The sequence below is a fragment of the Hippocampus comes genome, unplaced genomic scaffold (genome assembly GCF_001891065.2).
Source record: "Hippocampus comes isolate QL1 unplaced genomic scaffold, H_comes_QL1_v1.1 scaffold126, whole genome shotgun sequence".
In the NCBI taxonomy this organism is placed as follows: domain Eukaryota; kingdom Metazoa; phylum Chordata; class Actinopteri; order Syngnathiformes; family Syngnathidae; genus Hippocampus; species Hippocampus comes.
This window is the reverse complement of record NW_017805409.1, coordinates 237577-251638: the sequence shown is the minus strand read 5'-3', so window position 1 is coordinate 251638 and position 14062 is coordinate 237577. Positions and strand designations below refer to the sequence as shown.

General features: G+C 46.4%; 3 protein-coding genes across 3 annotated transcripts in view; all 3 read left to right on the top strand.

Annotated features, from left to right (window-relative positions):
* Nucleotides 1-693: 693 nt before the first annotated feature.
* On the top strand, nucleotides 694-5512 carry LOC109518082 (SCO-spondin-like). Its single transcript, XM_019873698.1, has 11 exons — nucleotides 694-864; nucleotides 1336-1501; nucleotides 2021-2282; nucleotides 3420-3624; nucleotides 3753-3847; nucleotides 3918-4174; nucleotides 4314-4448; nucleotides 4591-4793; nucleotides 4919-5046; nucleotides 5129-5238; nucleotides 5322-5512. The coding sequence occupies exons 1-11, from the start codon at nucleotides 694-696 to the stop codon at nucleotides 5510-5512; spliced, it is 1923 nt and encodes a 640-aa protein (XP_019729257.1).
* A 125-nt stretch (nucleotides 5513-5637) lies between these two features.
* LOC109518081 (SCO-spondin-like) lies at nucleotides 5638-10060 on the top strand. Its single transcript, XM_019873697.1, has 15 exons — nucleotides 5638-5720; nucleotides 5827-6036; nucleotides 6124-6329; nucleotides 6460-6574; nucleotides 6823-6944; nucleotides 7122-7292; nucleotides 7624-7857; nucleotides 7944-8066; nucleotides 8147-8244; nucleotides 8350-8581; nucleotides 8658-8810; nucleotides 8953-9090; nucleotides 9166-9348; nucleotides 9567-9717; nucleotides 9859-10060. The coding sequence occupies exons 1-15, from the start codon at nucleotides 5677-5679 to the stop codon at nucleotides 10058-10060; spliced, it is 2382 nt and encodes a 793-aa protein (XP_019729256.1). The 5' UTR covers nucleotides 5638-5676.
* An 84-nt stretch (nucleotides 10061-10144) lies between these two features.
* The window catches only part of LOC109518080 (SCO-spondin-like), a 17389-nt gene continuing 13471 nt past the window's right edge, over nucleotides 10145-14062 (top strand). The window contains exons 1-16 of the mRNA XM_019873696.1: nucleotides 10145-10170; nucleotides 10312-10471; nucleotides 10632-10680; nucleotides 10827-10931; nucleotides 11039-11166; nucleotides 11396-11516; nucleotides 11598-11725; nucleotides 11790-11931; nucleotides 12012-12182; nucleotides 12259-12433; nucleotides 12532-12595; nucleotides 12747-12768; nucleotides 12889-13009; nucleotides 13131-13344; nucleotides 13727-13868; nucleotides 13965-14060. Of these exons, the coding sequence (XP_019729255.1) occupies nucleotides 11844-11931; nucleotides 12012-12182; nucleotides 12259-12433; nucleotides 12532-12595; nucleotides 12747-12768; nucleotides 12889-13009; nucleotides 13131-13344; nucleotides 13727-13868; nucleotides 13965-14060 (1093 nt within the window). The 5' untranslated portion in view covers nucleotides 10145-10170; nucleotides 10312-10471; nucleotides 10632-10680; ... (3 more) ...; nucleotides 11598-11725; nucleotides 11790-11843. The remainder of the gene's footprint in view (nucleotides 10171-10311; nucleotides 10472-10631; nucleotides 10681-10826; nucleotides 10932-11038; nucleotides 11167-11395; nucleotides 11517-11597; nucleotides 11726-11789; nucleotides 11932-12011; nucleotides 12183-12258; nucleotides 12434-12531; nucleotides 12596-12746; nucleotides 12769-12888; nucleotides 13010-13130; nucleotides 13345-13726; nucleotides 13869-13964; nucleotides 14061-14062) is intronic.

The following is a 14062-nucleotide window of genomic DNA, read 5'->3' as shown; positions in this document are numbered from 1 at the left end:
GTAAACAATACACTGCACATGCAGTTGCATTGCATCAGTGCTCTAACGTGTTTTCAGGACTACGTCGATCGAAAGCTTGTGGTGACCGTACGCTCTGGCGAGTGCACAGCAGGAGGAGGAAGCGGTGTAACAGGCCTCGGTTGTCTAATCGAGATGACAGTCACAGCACTTCGCACTACAGTCATCATCACTGACACCGGTGAGTTTGTGGCAGAAGGTACCTGCCTCTATACTGTAAAATCCTTTAAAAAAAAAATGCATTGACTCTTTTGTATCATAATTTGCTTCGCTTGAAATCTGAATTCTCCGCATTATTCCAGGTGTGGTGACGTTGAACGGCCAGAGGGAACTGTTGCCTGTGGTAACCGGAGACCTGGTAGTGCGGAGGGCATCGTCTGCCTTTCTCCTTATCCCGACTTTTGGCCGTCACATGTCAGTTTCACTGTGCTTAGTGGAATGAAACCAACATTGTCGGATATATAAGTACACTTGCCGTTAGTTTTGTCAGCCCCTTTGTACTTCAACATGGAAAAATGACTTAATAGTCACTGCGGTATAAGAAGCAAGTCAGCTGAGAGCGCTTCTTTGAGTAAATCGCTAGCCCAAAAGACTCTAGATTAATTTCGGGTATATTTTATCTCGTAGGTGCGCGGCCTTTGTGGAACACTGACCTGGAACCAGCATGATGATTTTATGACCCCAGAAGGAGATGTGGAGAGCAGCGTGTCGTCTTTTGCTGGCAAATTCACCACAGAACATTGCCCTCTACCCGGAGGAGCCCCTCCAGACCCCTGCACGACGTACACTCAGAAGAGACACTATGCTGACGCTGTCTGCTCCATCATTCACAGCAAAGTATTCCAGGTTAGTTTGCGATGTTAAGTGGGTCAGTCCAGAAAGGAATGACCTTTTTTTCCTTAACCTGACCATATATTTTTATATATTTTTTAATTTCATCTATACCGTGAAAACGGTTTTCAAAAACATCGCTGAATAAATTCTTTACAATAAAATGAAGCTCCCATGTAGCTGCTCTGCTAACTGGCCAAGAACAAATGTCTATGTTAAGTGGGTCAGTCCAGAAAGGAATGACCTTTAACCTGACCATATATTTATATATATTTTTTAATTTCATCTATACCGTGAAAACGGTTTCCAAAAACATTGCTGAATAAATTCTTTACAGTGAAATGAAGCTCCCAGGTAGCTGCTACGCTAACTGGCCAAGAACAAATGTCGATATTATAATGATAACGTACATGAATAACAGACTGCATTATGGTTCAAGGCCTGGAGAAAACTACAAGTGCCATTTACTCTCATTCCCTCCTTTAGGCATGTCACGATGTCGTGGAGAGGGAGCCCTATTTTCGCCTCTGTCGATCCGAAGTGTGCAGCTGTGCGGCCCAGAGGGCCTGTCATTGCACAGTGCTCACTGCCTTTGCCCGACACTGTGCCCAGGAGGGTATCGCTGTCCAATGGCGGAACCAGACCTTCTGCTGTAAGTGTGACGTGGCAGCACGTACGCAAGGAATGTGTTGGTCAAAGATGCCCTGTGCTTTTTTTAATTTTGTTTTTTTTTTTTGCGAAGTGAAGAGGCCTTATTTGTAGATGGTGTGGTGTATACAATGAAATGCCAAGTAAAACAAACACGTCTGGCTTTTGTCTTTAATCTCCTTGCAAACAAATTCCGATATTTGGGTGAGCTTGAAAACTATTTTTTTGGGGGGCGGGGGGGGGGGGGGGAGAAACCCATCTTTGTTTTATTTTTTTTTTTAATTATTAAACAATGCATTGTTCAAGTGCTGTAGAAAATGCCTGGCTGGATTCGAATCGTGGATCTATGCTTGAAGAAAAAGTCAAAGTGGAAAACAGAATCCACTGGGAGTTTACAAAGCAAACTCTCCGCTTTTGCAACGCTTCAGTATATGCTCTCTTTTTTTCAGCGTTTTAACTCTGTCATTGCCAGTGATGAACACATTAATGTATTTTTCCAACCTATTTCCTCCCGTCTCCCCAGCCGTCCAGTGTTCCGGGGGTCAGGTCCATCATGAGTGCGGTCGAGCATGCGGCCGCAAGTGTTCAGACCTGCAGCACGGCTGGAGCTGTGATGATGACGGCAGCGGTGGCGGTGATGAGCTTTGTGTTCCGGGTTGCCAGTGCCCTGCAGGACTCGTGCAGGACTACCAAGGACAGTGTGTGCCCACCACTATGTGCCTGTGTGTTCAAGGAGACAAGATGTATCTACCTGGGGAATTTGTTCAGAACGGCTGTAAGACCTGGTATGTTGAAAGCAAAGATTAGACCAATTTTTTAGTTCTTTTTAAGTCAGTAGTAGTATTCACAGCGGATAGTGGATGAGCCCTGCTGGGATCTCGAGTATTTGGCGCCCCAGATAAAAATGTTTCTAAATAATGGCAGTAGAGCGCACTTTTGTAGAAATGAAACTCCTCAGCTCACTTCAAAATACAATATTTCCTTTGCAACAGGATGCCCAAAGATGGCAGCAAAGCACAAACATAGAAATGAAGCTCCTCAGCTCACTTCACCATGGTGCCCTGACACCAAGTTGACAGCAAAGCAGTAGTTTTATTCCTTTGGCCTGAACACAAAAGCAGAAAATAGGTTTGTAAGATTGACAGAACATCACAGAAGATAACCCTGTATGTGTTTCACTTGAGCCACAATAAATAACTAATATGTAAGCCATTGTGTAAACAACTTGAAGGACACAGTTGAGCACGCGGGACTCATCTAAGTCTAACTTTTCTTCTCTTGCTGCTGAAAAGAGTGCCCCTTGAACCCAAATAAAATGGGAAAAAAAAACTTTGATGATCGAACTTCTTAGTAACTCAGTGAGTACCACTTCAAATGGATCAATGTTCTGTCACATTTATTTAATCTTTATTTATTCAGGTTAATTGAGAAGGGATTATCATGAGCAAAGCCGACCTGGCAGCAGACGGCAGAGAATCGGCATGTCGTGGCGGCTCTTTCATCTGAATTTTGCCTCAGGATGAGTGCATTGGTGCAGAATTAACCCCATTCAGATTTGGTTGCCTTGTAGTTACCTTTATACAGTTTTAATTAAAATGCAGATGCAGTGCTGCTGCTGCTGCTGCTACTTTGACGTCCAAACCGAGGCCTGCCTAGAATAGTGAAAATCCGCCAGTCTGCAACAATTCATAGCACATATGAGTGGACGTTGCTCGAGGCATTGTGTCTGGTGGTGCAAGAGCTCTGATGAAATCACTCTATGTTCCTGCTTCTTTTGACAGGATAGGTTGATTTCATTGCTTCTCTTCGCCACAAAGCGGCTGTGATGATCGCTGTGAGAATGACAAAGGATGTTTATGGTGAAATTCCAAACACAACAATGTACTCAACTATATTTCTTCTGGCCCCTCACCTCTCCGTAGCGTGTGTGAGGAGGGGCGCTTTAACTGCACGCGGGCCCCCTGCGAAGAGGTCAACAAGTGTCCTGGCTCTCTGATCTACGCTCCACGTTCATGCCTCCTCACGTGCGCCAGTTTGGACCCCCCAAATCAGCAGCAAGGGTCCGGCTTGCTGAGTTGCATAGAGCCCCTATCTGGCTGTGTGTGCCCCACCGGAACTGTCCTGCTTGTAGGTGCAAACTCAACTTTTGAACCCTTAAAATGTGACAAAAAAACATGGAGAGACACCGTTCACAGATCTGTCAAGGGAGCCTGTTGTTGAGTTTTTAGTTTGAAATGAATTTGTCTATCCTGCAGGGTGATCAGTGCGTCCTGCCTGCCGAATGCCCGTGTCGCCATAATGGCCGCCTGTACTACAGCAACGACACCATCACGAAAGACTGCAACACATGGTACAGTCTCACTGAATGAAACCCTTGGTATACGTAGTACAAATACTCCATACCTGATTTACTCTTGCAGTGTGTGTAAGGAGCGCCACTGGCACTGTAGCCAGTCGGCCTGCGCCGGCATGTGCGTGGCTACCGGAGACCCTCATTACGTGACGTTCGATGGGCGCTACTTCTCTTTCCTGGGAGACTGCCAGTACGTCCTGGCGAGGGAGACCAGCGGGTTGTTCAGCGTCACGGCGGAGAACGTGCCCTGCGGAAGCACCGGGGTCACCTGTACCAAGTCCGTTACGCTCAGCCTTGGCAACACCATTATACACCTGCTGAGGGGTAAGAACTCTTGTTCTACTGGAAATTTTAAACCAGTACCGTGTTGTTGTCGTCGTTCAGAAATGACCGGGAATATATTAAGTGTGCGTATAAAATGTTGACTACGCAATAGCTCGAAATCATCTCATCTTTAATTTAGGTAAAGCAGTGACCGTTAACGGGATGCCAGTGACTCTACCCAAGACCTACAGCGGGAGTGGTCTGACTTTGGAAAAAGTGGGCATGTTTGTGTCACTTTCCTCCAGACTTGGGGTCACTCTGCTGTGGGATGGAGGTAGGATTCGCGCACCAAGTCTGAAATCTCATGCTTCAGCATGGCTTCACTATGTATACGGATTACGGTGGATACGTATTTTTATTTAATTTTTTGTTAGATATGGAAGTGAAATAACAAATGAAGTGCACATTTCTTGCAGGTATGCGTGTGTACGTGCGCCTGGCCGCACACTTGAGGGGAAACGTTGGAGGCCTGTGCGGTAACTTCGATGGGGACACGGAGAATGACTTCACCACACGACAAGGCATCGTGGAGTCCACCGCTGAGCTGTTTGGGAATTCTTGGAAGGTCAGCCCATCCTGCCCCGATGTAGCAGACCAAGATCTTCGAGACCCCTGCTCGGTGAGTCACGCTCAGAGCCGCCAATGTGTGCGCTCCGGCTCATCCGTGACCCTCGACAGGAAAAATGATGACTGGATTGATCGTACAGGCAGTTGATGTCACTTTGAAACAAAATCGATGCGCAGGTTAACTCGCACAGAGTACCGTGGGCCAGGAAAAGATGTGGCATTTTGACTCAGGAGCTCTTCTCTCCATGCCACCTTGAAGTGCCCTTCCAGCAGTATTATGACTGGTGTGTCTTTGATGCGTGTGGGTGAGTAGCCATCAACACGAGCTGTCTTGGTGCTCTCCATATTTTCTTCGGTGCATTCATTTTCCCCTCCTTTCACTTTCAGCTGTGACTCCGGTGGGGACTGTGAGTGCTTGTGCACAGCCATCGCCACTTATGCCGAAGAGTGTAACCGCAGGGGGGTGTACATTCGCTGGAGGTCCCAGGAGCTCTGTCGTATGTTCGACAAAATACGACATTTGTCTACGTTCCAGGAGACTGTAACTACATTTCTCTCCTTGGTTGTGTTTTTGCCAAAGCCCTGCAATGCGAAAATGGACTTGTTTATGACCCGTGCGGTCCGGCTTGCTCCCCTTCATGTCCCAATGTGCATCAGAGTCCTCACTCCCAATGTGACGTCCTTTCCTGTGTGGAGGGCTGCTTCTGCCCCGCTGGTACTGTTCGATACGGTAAGATATATCAAACTAGAATGCTTGTAATGGTCGCCTAAAAGACAGTGTATTCATAAATCTTCATGTATTGTATTGTATGGTGTTGTGTAAAAACACTAACACCATAAAGTTCAACAAGAGGATAGTCATGATCAGTTTTTTTTATTCGGTAGGGGATAGCTGTGAAGTTCCTACCCAGTGTCCATGTGAGTGGAAGGGGTCCATGTTTCCTCCTGGAACTACAATCACTCAACACTGCCAGAACTGGTCAGTCCACGCATCAAAAGAAGACATCAAATGTCTTTTGGGCTATTTTTATTTGATTTTTTTATCATACTCAATCAGTGGTCTTCCTCTGCTTGTATTCATCCAGTTCTTGCGAAGATGGTGTGTGGCATTGCGATGGGGTAGCTTGCCCCCATCCCGTGCCAACCTGTCAGGAATCCGAGTTTTCCTGTGCAAGCGGTCTCTGTGTCCCCTCTGAATGGGTATGTGACAATGAAGATGACTGTGGTGACGGCACTGATGAGATTTGTCCATTCACCTGCTCACCGGAACATTTCCGCTGCACCAGCACGCCGAGGTATGGCACAGTACAGACGTTAAGATTTTTTTCCATGAAAGAACCACATGGACTGAAACGGCACCTTTTCCTTTTTGGGTTTGCCAGTGGACCGTGTTTGAACCTAGCTTTGCGTTGTGACGGCCACCCAGACTGTGCTGACCAATCAGACGAGGAGCACTGTGGCCCCGCCACTCCAGTGCCCCTGTGCCCACCGGGGGAGTTTCAGTGCGCCAACGGGAAATGTCTCTCAGCCAGCCGTGTGTGTGACGGACGGCTGGACTGTGGATTTGCTGATGGTTCTGATGAGCAAGGTAACGCAAGTGATATGTGGGCAAGTCGTTGCCGTCGTATACAAGGCCTTGAAATGCGATTTTCAGGCTCACGTCGCGCAAATGTGGTCCAGCTCTTATTCACTGTGAGGAATTCTGTTTCCCGTCCAAGATTGTGGTGTCATGTGCGATGAAGGGGAGTACCTCTGTGCTGGAGGACGATGTATTCTTTACCTTCATCGTTGTGACGGCCATGATGACTGCGGAGATCTCAGTGACGAAAGGGGGTATGTCATAATTAATGGTCTATATTCCGCATATTTTGAAGGAAAAAAAACACAATGAGTAATAGTGACAAACAAAACTATTCCAAGAAGGCCTTGCTATGGTATATCCATCGGTGTTTTGGTTCTATATGCAGGCACTCATGACACAAATGATAATGAAACCCAGTTTAGCTTCAAATTTCAATATTTTATTTTGTCTCCAAGTCCATAGTCATTCTTCATGACCTCATCTGTTGGCTGTTTTCTAGATGTGTCTGTGCACAAACGGAATTTCAGTGCCCAGGGGCCCAGTGTGTCCCTGCAGAGAAAGTATGTGATGGACTGAGAGATTGCCCGTCTGGAACAGATGAAGCTGTCTGTCCAGTTGGAGGTAAAATGAGCATTTGCAGCGTCTGGTAATGCACGTGAGGTTTGGTAAAGTATGTGAGCAAAAAAAATAACAATTTGAGTATTGAGCGTGAGAAAGAACATTTCAGTAGAGTTTGTAAGAGTGATGAATTGTGTGTCTGACGGCTCCTCATCCTCGTTTTCTTTTGTTGATGTACAGTGACATGCGGACCCGACCAGTTTGCCTGCCGTGACGGCACTTGTGTTGCCATCACAACGCTGTGCGATGGAGCACGAGACTGCCCGGCTGGAGAGGACGAAAAACCAGCCAACTGTTATTCTTTCATTCCTCCGCTACCTTCACCTTTGACCCCGACCGTGCCAACCTCAGGTCACACACTAAAAATAAATGATGGGTTGATTTCTTAAACCACTGGCTAGGCAACTGTGGATTTTGAGCAGATTAGGTTTGTTATTTTGACTCAGCAGAGTTTTCTCACACTCTACAGGTTGCTGGTCCTATGAGTTTGCCTGTGCCACTGGTGGGCAGTGTGTGCCCCCCGACCGTGCCAACCTCAGGTCACACACTAAAAAAAAAAAATGATGGGTTGATTTCTCAAACCACTGGCTAGGCAACTGTGGATTTTGAGCAGATTAGGTTTGTTATTTTGACTCAGCAGAGCTAGTAATAATAATAATACATGTTTTCTCACACTCTACAGGTTGCTGGTCCTATGAGTTTGCCTGTGCCACTGGTGGGCAGTGTGTGCCCCAAACTTGGCATTGTGATGGCGAGTCCGACTGTTTGGATGGTAGTGATGAGCAGCAGTGCCCTTCACTCTGCGGTCCTGGCCAAGTGCTCTGCCTGAGCGGCGACCAATGCGTGCGTTACCAGCAACTGTGTGACGGCAACGCAGACTGCCGTGACGCATCAGATGAGAGCATAGACAACTGCGGTAAGTCAAACATGAGACAAATGTCATCTGATTGTAAAGGTTGACTTGAGGAAAGGGCGACTTTGATCACTGTGTTTGTCTTCTAGGCTCAGTCCGGATCCCCCCATGTCCCGGCAGCTTCTCATGTGACAATCGCACCTGCGTGAACATGTCAAGAGTGTGCAACGGTATCCCTGACTGTCCGCGGGGTGATGACGAGCTCCTGTGTGGTGAGTTGTTCTAAGATACTCTTAGCACGGTCCGAGGCCGACGGTAGAAAACATCAACCTGTAAAATGTCTGATGTCCAGGTAAATACGTCTCACCAGCGCCCCCTGGCGATAGGAATACCACCGTCTCCTGTCCCGAATTCACCTGTCTGGATGGATCTTGTATCAATTTCAACATGGTAGGTTCATGTCTGCCCCCTGACCCCTCACTCCATTTATTCAAAGAGAAGACAGCAGGATTTATGTCAACATGTTGTCCAACTCCTTATTGACTTCCGATCCAGATGTGCAATGGTGTGGCAGACTGCCCAGACTCCTCACTGGCACCGCACGGGGGTCCGACTGATGAGCAGGGTTGCCGAAGTTGGGGCTCCTGGGGTTCTTGGACCCCCTGCAGCACCACCTGTGGTACAGGCTCCATGAGCCGGCGCAGATCTTGTCCCGCGGGAGACATATTGCACCACTGTCGGGGTCAGGAGGTCCAGAAGCAGCAGTGCTTCAACACCACTTGCCCTGGTATGAATGTGGAGTTAGTTTTGTGAGTTGTGAAAGCCGAATGATTCTGGCAATGAAAATGTTCCGTCTTAACCAGTGGATGGTCGCTGGCTTCCATGGGTGAGCTGGTCAAACTGTTCCAGCGAGTGTGGAGGAGTGCAGATCCGACACAGAGACTGCATCCTGCCTCAAAATGGAGGACGAGATTGCTTCCAGCTCCCAGGACCATCCAACCTAAGCTTGGAAATTAGTAAGAGATCAAATTAAGTTCACCAAGATTTGAGCGCATCTTCATCCTGACATTCTACCCGCAAGCCCAACTTTCATCATGTATGGAGCTTCGCGATAGAGCAATTACTGAGCCTCACATCATCTGCTTGCTTCTACATCAGGGCCTTGTTCGGAGGATGCCTGTTCCAGCAGCAGCTGTCCGACAGGCCTGGTGAGACACAACTGTTCCCCCTGCCCTGTGTCTTGCGCTCACATCAGCAGTGGGACTACCTGCGATCCCACAGCACCCTGCTTCTCAGGTCGCCCATAATAGGCACACTGGATCTCTTTTTTATTTTTTTTATTGAATCTTACAGGTTGTATTTTTTTTCCAGGCTGCTGGTGTCCAGAGGGGCGGGTAATGAGCCACACACAGCAATGTGTGTTGCCAGAGGAGTGTGTGTGTGAGCTGGCAGGTGTGCGCTACAGGCCAGGACAGCAGATGAAGGTGGACTGTGAGATTTGTGTTTGTGAGAGAGGAAGACCTCGACGATGCCAACCCAACCCGGACTGCTCTGGTTGGTCTTAAAATCATTTGTTTTGTTTCTTTCCTATTCCAAAACAACAAACTAACTCATCATTTTGACTTGGCCCCCTCTGTTTTTAATTTTCTGCTCTGGTTGGTCTTAAAATCATTTGTTTTGTTTTCTTTCCTATTCCATAACAACAAACCAACTCATCATTTTGACTTGGCCCCCTCTGTTTTTTATTTTATTTTAATGCAATCCCCCTTTAGTACATTGCGCTTGGTCGTCATGGTCAGAGTGGGGCCAGTGTTTGGGGCCATGTGGTGTGCAGAGTGTCCAGTGGTCATTCCGGAGTCCAAACAACCCACCCAACCACGGAGATACAAAAACCTGCAGAGGCATCTATCGAAAAGCGCGTCGGTCTGTTGCCTCGTCATACCTGCTTAATTTTAGAGCAAACATTTGCAAGTACATTGATTTTGCATTGTAGATGAACATCAGAGTCCTCAATTCTTGAACTTGCCTTTCTCGCATGCACTTTCTTCATCCGCGTGTCCACAGATGTCAGACTGACCCCTGTGATGAGTGCGAGTACCAAGGTCAGTCCCACACAGTTGGGGACAGGTGGAGGTCCGACCATTGCCACTTGTGTCATTGTTTGCCCAACCTCTCGGTGCAGTGCTCTCCCTACTGCCCGTATGCTGTTACCGGATGCCCACAGGTAATAGACAAATCTATTACCTTAATTCAACATATACCATAATAAAAGACTTAAAATATACTTGCGTCATTTTATTGGAATTTCTCTGTTTATCCATGCTATTTTTTTTCCTCTACAAAAACCTGCAGAGGCATCTATCGAAAAGCGCGTCGGTCTGTTGCCTCGTCATACCTGCTTAATTTTAGAGCAAACATTTGCGAGTACATTGATTTTTCATTGTAGTTGAACATCAGAGTCCTCCATTCTTGAACTTGCCTTTCTCGCATGTACTTTCTTCATCCGCGTGTCCACAGATGTCAGACTGACCCCTGTGATGAGTGCGAGTACCAAGGTCAGTCCCACACAGTTGGGGACAGGTGGAGGTCCGACCATTGCCACTTGTGTCATTGTTTGCCCAACCTCTCGGTGCAGTGCTCTCCCTACTGCCCGTATGCTGTTACCGGATGCCCACAGGTCATAGACAAATCTATTACCTTAATTCAACATATGCCATAATAAAAGACTTCAAATATACTTGCATCATTTTATTTGAATTTCTCTGTTTATCCATGCTATTTTTTTTTCCTACCAATTATAGTAACTGAGTCATTTATGTACTTCTCAATTTATGCAGGGCCAGAGTCTAGTTCCCGGAGAGGGTGACACATGTTGTTACTGTCAAGGTAAATTTTTATTATTCTGTTCCTATTTATCCTGAAATTTTAACCGAAAGCTCATCTTGCCACTTTGTCTTTTTGCGAGTCGTGTATGTTTTGTTGTTGCTGCCTTTTCCTCATTGAGCTTGTGTTATATTCAATGTTCTGCACAGCGAGCAATAAAAGTTCCGCAGTGACACTCAGCCCCTCCCCTGTGACTTCCGAGCCAGGAAAGGACATCGCTCCCTTGGTGCCCACCTACCCACTCCCCCCTGGCGGTCAGTGACTTATGATTGCATCATCAGGCAGTTTCACGAGAATGTTTATGGCACCATCCCGTTGTAATAGGTGTAGTGCAATGATATTTTTCAATCTTCTTCTACAGAGGAGTGCTGGTTTCCTTTGGGCGTTCAGTTTCTACCGGCTTCCAGTTTCCATGCCTCATCTCAACAAACCGGTCATCCCCCTGAGGCAGCTCGCCTTCATGGCTGGGACCCCCACACAGACCTTCAGGTACAATAGATCAGGAATATTATTCATATGCTCTTTTTTTTAATGATTTGGTTCAGGTTATGTTTTATGAGTTATTCTGACAACTCACCCTGTTGCCCACAATTACTATGATGTACTTGTATGAATGCAAGATAGATAATGAGCAGCAGTCTTGTCCTGCAGAATATAGGGGCACGTGTTTCTGTTCTTTCTGTATAATGCCGTTCTTTTTGCCATGCTTCATATGCAGGGCTGGAGTCCAGAACCAGAAGAATATAAGGATCTACCACAGCGCAGCCGCGAGGGGCACAGTAGCAACGCACAAAGCCCCTACATACAGATTGACCTACTGAAAGAATACAACATCACGGGTACACTTTTAGACCTGGCCATGCTCGTTTCACAATGTAACACTGAATTTGTGAAGCGAAACCTTCTGTTCCTTTCTCCAGGGGTACTTACCCAAGGGGGTGGTGTGTTTGACACATACGTTTCCAGCTTATATCTGCAGTTTAGCCGAGATGCAAAACTGTGGTACATCTACAAAGAGCTTGTGACTGACGCGCAGCCCAGAGCTAAGGTCTGGTCATCACATTGTTGTTGGGTTGATATGTTCAAAGTCATTTGCCCAATTCTTGCTGCAGGTTTTTCATGGTAATCACAATGAGGGAGGGGTTGCTGAGATCAAATTGGACCGGATGGTGTCGGCTCAGTTTGTCCGCCTGCTACCACATGATTTCCATAATGGCATCTATCTTCGTCTTGAAATTATGGGATGTGAACATGGTTAGTTGATGCTGTCTATATCCAGTATATATTGCGTGCTCCGTATTCAATGAAAAACTCTTTGTTCTTGTCTGGTTCAGGGTATCGCTGGTCAACCGTACCCACACCGACTTGGACCGTCTCGCCAATGGGTGGCTGCAGAGAAAAAGAACTCCAGTGCAAAAATGGACGCTGTGTACCAGCCGGCCCGTCAGGAGTTATCTGCGATGGGGTCGATGATTGTGGTGACGGCTCGGATGAGATGTACTGTGGTGAGATTTTTATCTAATTTGTTCATTTGTTTTTTTATATCACTTTGACATATGCGCACTGGCCTTATTATTCCAGGCACACAGACCTACCCGACAAGTCCTCGGAGCTGTCTGGGTGGTCAGTACTTATGCCTTCCACCAGGGGGCTGTATCGACACAGGAAAACGTTGCGATGGGATTCCTCACTGTCCCAGAGGAGATGATGAAAGTGAATGTCACCTGCCTGAGAACGTCACGGCGCAGTCTGACAGGTGAGGTCATTAAATTGCAACAAAATGTTGTAATTCATATTTTCTTGAGTTCAGCCCCTTCTGATATGCAATACAAATGCATTTACACATATCCTCAGACCATACACACCCACCGCTGCCCCGATCAGAACCCCTTCCAGGATCCCTGCAATATCACCAACAGTAAGTAGATTTATCAAAGTTTCTGTTGCTTTTCGTGTTCTCTGACACTGCCTCTCGGTCCTTTGCTGGATATTTTCAAAGGTATATACAGTATAATTAGGAGTTTGAATGTGTCAATGTGAACTTTATACACTTTTTAATACATTTACAGGATGGTGGCACTGGATATCGTGGTAAGTTCTTGTGCAACTTAGGCTAGAAATTAGTTGGAGAATACTGTAATTGTCAAACCATGTCCGCTGCCCCCTTGTGTTTTAATGTATTACACATGCTGTATGGACATATCCTTGTAGGCATTTGCTCCTCTGCACTCGGACTGGAGGATGGAAGCATTCGTTATGGTCAGCTGACCTCATCCTCCTATCGTGAAAACAACCCCGCTGATGCCGGTCGATTGAATATCATTCCCAATGTGTGAGTGAAAATTTTGGCTAGTTACTTCAATGTGCTGCAAAAATACCCTTACCAGCGTTTTTTTTTTTTTTAAATCATGAATGAAAAGATACACTGAAACATTTGTCCATGGTGTTTGCAGTCAAGTTATGGAGCCTGGATGGAGCCCCTTGCCTACAGACCTCCAACCGTACTTCCAGGTCGATTTCCTAGAGCCCACGTGGGTTTCAGGGGTTGTGATGCAAGGCAGTGAGCGCATGTGGGGTTACCTCACGAAATACAGATTAGCCTTTGCCCTGCATGGCAGCCTCTTCACCAACTATACACAGGATGGCAAGCCCGGTAGTCCTGCTAAGGTACTGACATCAAGATGGCACAAGATCTCACCAAAACAACATTTTTCTATGAAGTAGGGTTTGCAGTGGACAATAAGTTATTTAAAACATCCACAAATTGAAAAAGAACAGAAAAGTGAATTTTTCGGAGCACTTGTAATAACTTCTATTTCCATACACACAAATGCAATGGGAATCCTGCATAGTAACTCAAAGTCAAAACATTAAGGAACATTCATCTTCATTATTTTTGAACAGCCTAATATTACTTTGTCTTCACTTTTTGTGCAGGAATGACTTTTGTGTTGGATGAATAGAACTAACTGGCATACCGGTGTAGATTGTGATTAATATACAATAAAGATTTTTTGATGTTTATGGTCTTTTTATTGTTATGGTGTAGGTGTTCGAAGTACGGATGGTGGGTCGGACCCCTGTGACCCGCTGGCTCGGTAGGCTTGTCCGGGCTCGCTACCTGCGCATCATTCCCGTGGAGTTCAGACACACATTCAACCTACGTGTTGAGATCCTCGGCTGCAGAGGAGGTGATGAGTTTCATTTTCTTCTTCTCCGTTGAAAAAGAGTTTTTCAAATTGAGCTGTTGCAAGGTGTGACATTTTTTTTTTTTGTTTGTATTGCAGATGAGCTAGTGACGCCCAGCAGTGTTACCTCTCCCTCTGGTGGTAGGAAAATTACACTGAAACACTGTCAACCAGGCCAGTTCGCCTGCCAGCAGCGT